General features: G+C 59.0%; 1 protein-coding gene across 2 annotated transcripts in view; it reads left to right on the top strand.

Annotated features, from left to right (window-relative positions):
* LOC144722802 (uncharacterized) overlaps positions 1–11,891 on the top strand; it is a 53,614-nt gene that overhangs the window by 36,445 nt on the left and 5,278 nt on the right. For both annotated transcript variants that reach the window (XM_078601233.1, XM_078601231.1), the window contains exons 3-7: positions 3,813–3,995; positions 9,291–9,407; positions 10,425–10,517; positions 10,932–11,108; positions 11,384–11,434. In XM_078601233.1, coding sequence (XP_078457359.1) covers positions 3,813–3,995; positions 9,291–9,407; positions 10,425–10,517; positions 10,932–11,108; positions 11,384–11,434 — 621 coding nt within the window. The remainder of the gene's footprint in view (positions 1–3,812; positions 3,996–9,290; positions 9,408–10,424; positions 10,518–10,931; positions 11,109–11,383; positions 11,435–11,891) is intronic.

Consider the following 11,891-nt stretch of genomic DNA (forward strand, 5'->3'; position numbering starts at 1 on the left):
CACTTCACTCACTCACCCACTTCACTCACCCACTTCACTCACCCACTCACCCACTTCACTCACTCACCCACTTCACTCACTCACCCACTTCACTCACTCACCCCCTTCGCTCACTCACCCACTTCACTCACTCACCCCCTTCACTCACCCACTTCACTCACCCACTTCACTCACCCACTTCACTCACCCACTCACCCACTTCACTCACTCACTCACTCACTCACCCCTTCACTCACCCACCCACTCACCCACTTCACTCACTCACCCCCTTCACTCACCCACTTCACTCACCCACTTCACTCACCCACTTCACTCACCCACTCACCCACTTCACTCACTCATCCACTTCACTCACTCACCCACTCACGCTCTCCCTCCCTCTCTCTCTCCTCCCTCCTCAACTCTTGCATTCCCTCCCCCTTCTCTCTCTCTCCCTGGCATCTCTCCCACACGCTACTTCCTTCCCTTCCTCCCTCTCTCTTCCCCTTCCTCCAATTGCTCCCTCTCTCTCTCTATGTTTCCTGACACTGTCCCTCCTCTCCCTCCCTGCCCTCCCTCGCTCTCTACAATAGTTCCCATCTTTCTCATTTCCATCCCTCCCAACACCCTCTTCACCCTCCCTCCTTCCATCCATCCTCTTCTTCCTTCCATCTCGCTCCGTCCCTACTTCCCCTCTCTATCCCTCTATCTAATCGTCCTTCCTTCAACCTCCTGCCCTCTCTCCCCTCCCACATCACCGAGTGTCGTGGGGACAGACGGAGATGAGAGACAGAGCAGGAGAGAGCGAGAGTCTCTCTCTCTCTCGCGCGCGAAATAGTTCTGAACCCACGTGCGCGAACAAAGCATTCCTGTGGCGGCGTTCCGATGAGGGAGGTGTTTTGGGTTTCCGGGCCAGAGGAGCGGCGCTCGGAACGGAGCAACGGGGCCGCGTTCCGAGCCGTCGTAGGTGGCGATGCTCCGCGCGCCCGCGCCGCGGCATTCCACGCGCGCCTTTGTATTCCCGCTAACAGGAAGTGTCCGGCTCGGCCGCGCTCAGGAATGTTGCCTCTTATGGAAGAAGAGAAAACGCCTGGGCCAAGGGGGCGGGGCGGGGGGGCGCGATCCTGCGAATTAATGCGGCATTTTAATTGGCATCAAAGAATGTCCGCGCGTCTCTCTCCCCTCCTCCCTCTCCTCCCTCTCGTCTCTCTCGTCTCTCGCTCTCGTCTCTCTCCCCTCCCTCTCTCCCCTCCTCCCTCTCGCCTCTCCCTCTCGTCTCGCTCTCCTCTCGCTCTCTCGCCGTGGTAGCGTTGAGGCCGCCAGACCCGATGTCTTGAGACCAATACCGAGTTGATGTTGTTGTTGTAGTAGTTGTTGTAGTAGTTGTTGTTGTAGTTATTGTAGTTATTGTTGTTGTAGTAATTGTTGTATTAGTAGTTTGTACTTGTAGTAGTTGTTTAGTTGTTGTTATTTTAGTAGTTGTAGGAGTTGTTGTTGTGGTTTTCCCTTCCCGTATTCACACGGCGCTCAGAACGCTCCACGCGCCTCCTCCTCGCGCCGTGCCCTCGTGAGCCATTGGTGTTCGTCTCCCGTTTACAACTCTGAGCCAGTGGTGGATATTCCGCATTCCTATGACGGGGACGAGTCTGGTCAAGTGGTACTAGTTTTAACGACCCCGGAGGGCGGGATGATGGGCTGGGTCAACCCCACCCTTCCGATTGCGAGCCGCTCGCTCCGACGCTGAGCCACCTGGCTGGGATAGTTGACTGATGATGCTGCTGCTGATGAAGCTGCTGATGATGCTGCTGATGATGATGCTGCTGATGCTGCTGCTGATGCTGCTGCTGATGATCATGCTGCTGCTGATGATCATGCTGCTGCTGATGATGATGACCATGCTGCTGAAGTATTCTACTTCCGCTGAGAGGTCATAGGCATCGTCAGTCTGACCACGTCCCCTGACCCCCGCCAATGGCTTCGGGGGGCACAGAGCCCAGCGAGGGACGGACGGCTGCACAGTGCAGTGGTAGCACTCAGCACGGAGAGCCTGGGTTCGACTCCCGACTCGGGCGTCTTTAAATGTCGAGTTTGCATGCTCTACCCCTGTTCTGCAGAGTGAGTGTGTGGGCAGGTTGTGGGGAGAGGTGGTGTAGTGGTTTGCGCGTTGCCCTGCGAACCTGGTGACCCGAGTTCGATTCCCGCTCACGACCAAACAACAGTTACGATTATCTGAACCAGTCCCAGGCCTCCCCTAGGTCGACTCAGCATCACATGAGTATCTGGTGCGATGTGTAAACAACATGACCACTAGGGAGACAAAGGCGGTCGGGCGTGGTGTTGACCACCCACCCTATTGTGTGCCATTCTGGCCTTCATAGGGGCCCCCTAACAGCACTTGCCCCAACATGCTGTAAAAGGCTATACGGGACATATTTGTCTTTCTTAGCAGCCAGCCGATGCCTTGTATTGTTCCTCAAGGACAATGCCCTTGAGTTGTGGTTTATTTTAAGTGCGAACAATCATTCGTTTGTGTTAGACCCCCCTGCCCCCCCCCGCCCAGAACCCCCCTCGCCCCCACCCCCTAAAAATGCCCCCCCCCCCAACTGTCGGCGAGCTCAAGAGAGAGGTGACAGTGGTGGTGGCTGGTAATGTAGCAGGAGAAGGGCAGTCTCAGCACCAGGGGAAGGGCAGTCTCAGCACCAGGGGAAGGGCAGTGTCAGTGCCAGGGGCAGGGCAGTCTCCGCTCGGCGAGAACAAGGGCGGGCATTGTGCGCGCGCCCGTGAGTCACGTGTCCCGCGCTCTCAGGTGCGTCCTGGCCTAGGGGGCAGGGTTTGCGAGGGGGGTGGGGGAGGGGGACTTGGCGGGGGGGGGGCAGTTGGGAGGTGGAGGGGAGGAGGGGTGGAGGAGGAGATGAGTGGAGGATTAAATTCGCGGGCCTGGAGCGCGAGTGGGGGGTGGAGTGGTTATTTCTGCACTTCCTAATTTCCAAGCCTTTTGACGATTCTGGCGGGGGGGGGGGTGACGCAGTGGTTAGGGCACTGTGCTATGAAGCTGGCGACCTGACTGCGATTCCCAGCCATGGTCAACATCAGGAGCGAGCGAGCGATGTCGGAGCTGGTCCTGGGCAGCCCCTTTCTCCTTCCCAACCCCCCCCCCCCCTGTGGACAGCACTCGCCGGCACGGAAGGGCTTCATCCAGCAGTGGATTCATTCCTAAATGAATCACCTATTCTATCCAATCTCCACCCGCACCAGCGATTCTATTCATCCAGCAGCGGATTGAGAATAGGCCACGTGTCCACGTGACTTGGCCCATCATCCCCACGGGGTGGGTAACAATTGGTATCGCTTTGTGGGGAAGTCAATTGCCATATTTCTTATGGATGAACTCGCCCCCGCCATAATAATGTGGAGTTTCCACCACTGGCTTGTGGCTGTAAACCGGATGTGAATAACAATGCCTCAATGCTCATTTGATGTAGGAAATCACGTAGACATCAACAGCACCGCTATCGTCACCAATAACACCACTACCATCCTTATCATCTTCACCATCATCACCACCAACGTCAACACCACCAACATCACCACCCATACCATTGTTCTCACCAACACCAGCACCACTAACACCATCAACACCACCACCATCTTCACCACCACCCTTTAGATGTTTAGTTTGCTGCCCATCCCCCGCACCTCCGATTAGCGCGGTTGGCTACGCACGGTGCAAAATAAGTCCAACATGCATACAACATGCATACAACATGCGTACAACATGCATGCCACGTAAAGCCGGCGCACCATCTCCACGACTAACGCCGTCGCGTGTGCAGGGCTACATGCGGCCGCTGAAGCAGGCGGAGAACGCGGGGCTGTGCGACCCTGCGCTGGTGGACGACATGTTCTACCAGGTGCCCGAGATCCTGGGTCACCACGAGTGCTTCCTGGCGCGCGTCACCGCCTGCGTCGAGTCGTGGCACGAGCGCCAGACCGTGGGGGACCTCCTCGTCGAGTCGGTGCGAGCCCCCCCCCCCCCCCTAGACCCACCCCCCAACCCCCTTCCACAGACCCCGAGAGCTGCAACAAACCTACCGGTGAGGGGGGCAGTCCCGACATGGCAAGATTTTTTTTAACTTTCATAACACATTTTATTTGGTCGATATTAAAAATATATTGGGGGTCTCAAGGAGGAGGGGGGGGGGCAATTCCCCCATTGCCCCCCCCCCTCCCCCGTGTGCATTCCCCTTGGACGTGTGTGCACGTGCTGTGTTGGCGCAGTGGGGAGCCCACGTGGTGCATCTGCGAGTTAACCCACAACACCTGGGTCTGTCCCGTGACCCCCTGCCAACAGAGAGCCTGCCTCATTTCGCGTGACGACCTCAAAGCACACCTAGCCTGGCACGGGCGCCGTGGTGACGTCACCGCTACTGAGCGGCGGACAGCGGCTGTTGTTGTTGTTGTTTGTGCCTTTGTGTACGTGAGGTTGTACGCACGAGAGCGCGCGTGCGCGTGTGTGAACAGTGGGAGCGGTGGTGTAGCGGTCAGTGCGCTGCGCTACGAACCTGGCGACCCGAGTTCGATTCCCGCTCACGGCTGACATCAGTGACGATTATCTGAACCAGTCCTTGGCCTCCCCTAGGTCGACTCAACCTCAAATGAGTACCTGGTACGGTGCGTAAAAAACGTCAACACTAGGGAGACAAAGGCGGCCGGGCGTGGTGCTGGCCACCCACCCCCTCGTGTGCCGTTCTGGCCTTCATAGGTGTTCGCCAACAACACTTGCCCCGACAGTCTGTTAAGGCTATACGGGGGATCTTTGTCTTTGTGTGTGAACACGCTGCTGGAGCCCAGGCAGTGTGGCATCACTCCTTGGCGATGCGTGGCATCTGTAGCTGGCGTGGTCCACGCCTAGGTCAGCTCGACATGAAATAATGTGTCGGGCGTCATGCGTCAGCAAAGCAGCACCGGCTGATTGAGATCAGAACGCCCATGGCCTGATAATAACGAGAATGCGTCAAGCCAAAGCAAGAGTGGAGCTCTGCAACTCCTCCTCCTCCTCACGCCACTACAGGGAGGGAGGTGACTCAGGGGTTCCCGAATGGCTGAGTCGAAAGGAACGACACTTGGACCGCTCTCCCCTCTCCCTCCCATTCCTCTCTCTCTCTCTCACCTCTCAATATTTCCATTTTCATCTCTCTCGCATCCCTCTCCCTCTCATCTCTTACCTCCCACTTCTCCCCCACCCCACCCCACTCCTCTCTCCATTTCCTCTCCTCTCTCCTCCCTCCCACCTTCGCTCTCACTCTCTCCCCCTCTTTACCCCCCTCCTCCATCCCTTTCACCTCTCTCTCTCCCATTCCTCTGTCATCTCCCCCTCCCTCTCTCTCCTCCCTCTCTCTTTCATCTCGCACCGAACCTGTTTATTTCCCCTCCATCTCCTTTCTCCTCTCGCGCCGCCCTTTGCGTCTCTCGAGTCTGGGGACGGCGACTCCCCTCGGCGTGACAGAGAGAGAGGGGGGGGGCATGAGGAGGTGGAGGAGAGGGGAAGGGGGAGGAGGGGGGGGAGACGTTAGAGACGGGGATGAGGAGCTGTCGAGGAGCTGTCGAGGAGGTGTGCAGGAGGGAGGAAGAGGCGAAAAGGAGCAGTCGAGTTTGAGCAGGGGGTGAGGAGGAGGAGGGAGGGCGAGGAGGAGAGAGGAGTTGGATAAGGAGTAGGATGGATAGAGAAGGGGATGATGCGGATGAGGTGGAGGAGAGGGGACGCGGAGTCCGTCGTAGGAGCGAGAGGAGGCGGAGGGCATGAGGGGGTGGAGGGGGGGGGAGCCCCGCTCTGGGTTATTCCTGGCGTCTAAACCCCCCCGCGCCCTCCCCCCGCCGTGCCGAGCGGAACGCCAAGTCCCCTCGCTTTGTCCGCCTGGGTCATTGCAGCCTGCGGCATGGGTCACGCTTAGCAGTCGCCATGGGTCACGCTTAGCACTCGCCAACTGAGAGGCTCTGCCGCTTGTGTCGTGACAAAGAGAGGGGCAGTGGGGGGGGAGTTGGGGGGGGGTCGTTCAGTCCAAGAGAGGGAGCGCAGCACAACGAACTCGGCGACCAGAGTTGGATTTCGGCTCACGGCCAATTTTAGTGGCGCGTAATTGAACCGGTCCCGGGCTACCTCCTAAGTCGACTCGGCCTTAAATGAGTATTCGTTGCGTTGTGTAAACATCAGCACTGGGGAGACAAAGGCGGCCGGGCCTGGTACTGGCCACCCACCCCCTCGTGTGCCTTGCCACCCTTCATAGGTGCTCGTTAACATCACTTGCCCTAACAGTCTGGTAAAGACTACACGGGGAACCTTTGTCCTTGTTCAGTCAAATAAGCGACGCGATTGGGTGAGCAGGGAGGGGGACTGTGATGGGTGGGCAGGGAGGGGGACTGTGGGGGATAGGGGAGGGGGGCCCACGTGTGAACCGTGGGCACCCATTGGCTGCTGCTCTGTGTCTCGTTATCGCACGCACTAATTTTAAATCCCTATCAGCGGGGAGGATGAACGGGAGGGAGGCGGGGGGGGTATGGCGGGGTCAAATGTCAGACGCAAGGCGCGTGGTACACGCGGTCAGGGGTTACGAGGCCACGGGTGGTGGGGGAGAGAGACCCTGGGGGTGGGAGAGAGAGACCCTGGGGGTTGGGGAGAGAGACCCTGGGGGTGGGGGAGAGAGACCCTGGGGGTGGGGGAGAGAGACCCTGGGGGTGGGGGAGAGATACCCTGGGGGTGGGGGAGAGAGACCCTGGGGGTGGGAGAGAGAGACCCTGGGGGTGGGGGAGAGAGACCCTGGGGGTGGGAGAGAGAGACCCTGGGGGTGGGAGAGAGAGACCCTGGGGGTGGGAGAGAGAGACCCTGGGGGTGGGAGAGAGAGACCCTGGGGGTGGGGGAGAGAGACCCTGGGGGTGGGGGAGAGAGACCCTGGGGGTGGGGGAGAGAGACCCTGGGGGTGGGGGAGAGAGACCCTGGGGGTGGGGGAGAGAGACCCTGGGGGTGGGGGAGAGAGACCCTGGGGGTGGGGGAGAGAGACCCTGGGGGTGGGGGAGAGAGACCCTGGGGGTGGGGGAGAGAGACCCTGGGGGTGGGAGAGAGAGACCCTGGGGGTGGGGGAGAGAGACCCTGGGGGTGGGGGAGAGAGACCCTGGGGGTGGGGGAGAGAGACCCTGGGGGTGGGGGAGAGAGACCCTGGGGGTGGGGGAGAGAGACCCTGGGGGTGGGAGTTAGTGGTATCTCCCTCCCAGTGGTATCATCTCCCTCCCCTTGTAAACTCGTAACTCACCGCGCGCCGCGTGTATGTGTCTTGGCGCGACTTGCAAGGGGTGCGAAATCGGGTTTCGCCCGTCCGTCTTTGTCTCCCTGCGAGGGCGCGGATCTCGGGCTTGGAGTCGAGGGCCCTGCCAGGACCGCGCCCCGCGGCACGACAAGTTTTCTGTTTTTGTTCCACGAGGCACCAGACGGAGGGGGGCTCCCACAATCTGGAGTGAATTCAAACGCAATGCACTCGCAGACCGATGGATATATAAATTAACAGGTCGATAAATGGATAGGTAGACAATTGGATGGAGTAATAGACATTTGGATAGATGGACAGATGGGCGGATGGATACTGTACAGGGAGAGGGACGGATGGTCGGATGGATGGGCAAATAAATCGGCGGAGTCGATGGATAGGAAGGTTGCCGGTTTTGTAGCGCAGTGCGCTAGCCACTGCACCGCCGCTCCCCACGCACACACGCACGCACGCACACACACACGTACACACACGCACACACACACACTCACGCACACACACTCACGCACCCACTCACGCACCCACTCACGCACACTGACACACACTCACGCACACGCGCACACACACTCACGCACCCACTCACGTACCACTCACGCACTCACGCACACTCACGCACACACGCACACACACAAACACACACACGAACACATACACGCACACTCACACACTCACACACACACTCACACACACGCACACACACAAACACACACACACTCACACACACACACTCACACACACACACTCACACACACGCACACACACAAACACACACACACTCACACACACACACACGCACACACTCACACACACGCACGCACACACACACAAACACACACACGCACACACACGCACGCACACACGCACACTCACACATACGCACACACTCACACACACGCACACACGTACACACACGCACACACTCACACACGCACACACACACGCACGCACACACGCACACTCACACATACGCACACACTCACACACACGCACACACGTACACACACGCACACACTCACACACGCACACACGCACACTCACACACGCACACACGCACACTCACACACACTCACACACGCACACATGCACACTCACACACACGCACACACGCACACACGCACACACGCACACTCACACACACGCACACTCACACACACACACGCACGCACACACGCACACTCACACACACGCACACACACGCACACACGCACACTCACACACACGCACACTCACACACACGCACACACACGCACACACGCACACTCACACACACGCACACTCACACACACGCACACCGCCCGATGTAAACAGCGGCATTCCGACACGCGACTCAGGGGAGACGCTCCGACACGCGTGGCACGGCACACTCGAGTCGCCCCGCGCTCGCTCCCGCCCCTCTCCATCGCTCCCGCCCCTCTCCATCGCTCCCGCCCATCATCTCTCTCCCTGTTCACTACCTCGCCTGGGATACACGAGGTCTTGGGTACGACCCCGACCCTGACGCCTGCGTATTTGGAGGTTGCATGTTCTCCCCGCTCCGAGTATCAACGTCACGCGTTTAAAGTATTCTGGCTGCTATGAATGTCCACATGCAAAGCGACTTCGTTGAGCTATCAGTTGTGGCCAGGTCGGTTCTGAAAATCAGCTATATAGCTGTGGGCCTTTCCTGGTAACATAAACAATGGTAATAAAATATAATGGTCATCTATTCCTGTTCTTTTCTCACTCTCTCCCTCTATCCATCTTCCTCCATGGGCTGATCTTCCGCTCTCTCTCTCTTTGCTTTATTCACCAACTCGTATTATCTCTCCCCTCTCTCATTATCTCTCTCTCCAACTCCCCCCCCCCCCCTCTTCTTATCTCCCTCTCTCCTCATTTCTGCATCTCCCTCTTCATCTCGCTCCATACCGATCTCTCTTTATCTCCCAAACCATCTCCCCGTCCCTCCCTCTCCCTATCTCCACTCTCCGGTCCCTCGGCCCCTCTGCGTCCCCGCAGTTCTCCAAGGAGCTGCTGGCCGACTCCTACTCGGCCTACATCGACAACTTCCCGCACGCCCAGGAGGCCGTGAAGGTGGCCAACAAGGCCAGGGCCTCGTTCAGTCGCTTCCTCGAGGTGAGGGGCGGGGGCTGGGGGGGGTGAGAGAGGGGCTGGGGGGGGAGAGAGAGGGGCTGGGGGGGGTGAGAGAGGGGCTGGGGGGTGAGAGAGGGGGGTGAGAGAGGATGCGAGAAGAGGAGATTCGTTAGGAGAGGTGCGATGGAAGAGAGATGTAGAGAGAGAGAGAGATAGGGGAGGGAGGTGGAGTGGAGGTGGAGTGGAGGTTAGAGGGATGAAGAGACGGCAGGAGGGGAGAGAGGAGCAAGGCGAGCGAGGTGCAGAAGGGACTGCGAGAGGAGGGGGGAAGGATGGAATGGGGGTAGAGAGGAGACGAGAGGTCAGGGGAGAAGGTGGAGTACAAAGCATGAGAAGCGTGGAGGAGGAATATGGGCAGGGGCAGGAGAGAGGTACGGGTGGGAGGAGAGGGGATTGAAGGCGAGGCCTTAATGGTATAAAATAAAATAGACGACGTTTCGAACAATGGCCCTTCGCCACAGCACAGTCGACCCCAACGCCGTTTGGTGAACCCGGCTCGCAGTGCTGCGTCGCCCTCTCGTGGCCACGGTCAGTGCGTGACCGTGGCCTGCACCCAGCACGTGGCTCGTCATGGACATCGGCACTGGGGAGACAAAGGCTGCCGGGCGCGGTGCTGACCACACCGACGCCTCGTCTGCCCTACCAGCCGTCATCGGTGGTGTTAAGGCTGTATGGATGGTCTTCGTGCTTGTTGTTGTGCCCTGCATTGCTGGTGGTGGTAGTGATTGAACACAGAGGGGTGGTGGTGGGTGAGACGGCACAGAGAGCGAGTCCTCAACACGGGCGGAGGAGGAATCGACGAGTGGAGTCCAGGGGCAACAGTGACCGTGGTGGTAGCGATAGAAGAGTGATACGAGTGAGACTGTGTTCGTAACTTTCATAGGTGCTACTCGCACACAGCACTTGCCCCAACAGTCTGTTAAAGGCTACACGGGGGATCTTTGTATTGCCTTTGCTCGTACGCAGCACCGCTGATGCCTTGCCCTGTCCCCTTCCCAGCAATGCATGCGGGAGAACCGGGAGAAGCAAGCCCTGGCTGACCTCATGATCAAACCGGTGCAGAGGATCCCACGATACGAGCTCCTCATCAAGGTCTGGGGGGGGGTTGGCGGGGGGGGGTCGAGGGGCGGGGGTGGGTGGGGACATTGACGTAGCGTGGTTGGCATTGTCTCGAGGTGCTCTGTACCAGGCCTGTCTGAGTCACGAGTGTGGGGTTCATCGTGGCTCCAGGTTTCCAGTCCACGAAGGAGGATGATGATGGTGATTGGCTTGTGTTCTTGCTCTGGAGACCAGGAGGTCGATGGTCGATGTTCGGTCGCCGCGTTGCTGCGATTCGCCGTGATCTCCCACTTCACAGAGTGGGCCACGTGAAGGCTGCTGCCATCTTCCACTCCATGGTTATGATGATGAGCAGGAGGAGAGGGGGTGGTGGAGTGACGCGTGTGTGTGCGTGCGTGTGTGTGCGTGCGTGTGTGTGCGTGCGCTTGTGTCGGCCCCCCACGGCAGGACCTGCTTAAGCACACCCCGGAGGAGCACCCTGACCGGCCGTGCCTCGTGGAGGCCCAGAGAGGCCTCCACGCCCTGGCCAGCCGCATCAACCAGGGCCGCCGCGAGGCCGAGGAGGCCACGCGTCACGCGTGCGCCCTGCAGAGGGTCGAGGCGGCCATCGAGGGCCTCAGTGAGGTGGGGCTTCCCTCCCACACCGGCCACAATTTTCTGAACCGCTCCTGGGCCTCGCCTAGGTCAACTCGCACCTCCAATTAGCACGGTTGGCTACGTACGGTGCGAAAGAAGTTCAACATACATATGGGAGACAAAGGTGGCCGGGCGTGGTTCTGGACACCCACCCCCTCGTGTGCCGTTCCTTGCTTCACAGTTGCTCGCTAGCAGCACTTGCTCCTCCAGTCTGTTAAGGCTGTACGGGTGATCATTGCCTTTGTCTTGTCGCTGTGTTGCAGTTGGCTGTTCCGGGGAGGAGGTTCATCCGCCAGGAGCTCGTGGTGGAGGTGGTGAGATTCCGCTGATGAGCGAATTTGCACCGATCGTCCCCGCGCTGGGCAGCGCAGCCCCGAACCAGTCCATCTCTCCGCCAGCCGCGTTGTCCATGTCTGAGCGACTATTTGCGCATAACAGGATCGTAATGGCCAATCGGGGCTCGCAAGCTTATCGCATGGTCATGACATACTCCACTACAAATGGCCCAGCATGGCTGTCCGTCTGTATGTCTGTGCGATTGTCTGTGTGTGCCTGTGTGCGAGAGGTCCCGGGTTCAAATTCTGGACGAACAACCATGGGGAGCGGTAGTTGTAGCGGTTAGCGCGCTGCGCTACGAACCTGGCCACCGAGTTCGATTCCCGCTCACGACCAACACCAGTGGTGATTATCGGAATCAGTCCTGGGCTCCCATAGGTCGACTCGGCCTCAAATAAGTACCCGGTGCGATGGGTAAACATCAGCACTTGGGAG

The sequence above is a fragment of the Lampetra planeri genome, chromosome 15 (assembly GCF_965212315.1).
Source record: "Lampetra planeri chromosome 15, kcLamPlan1.2.h2, whole genome shotgun sequence".
Classification (NCBI taxonomy): Eukaryota; Metazoa; Chordata; class Hyperoartia; order Petromyzontiformes; family Petromyzontidae; genus Lampetra; species Lampetra planeri.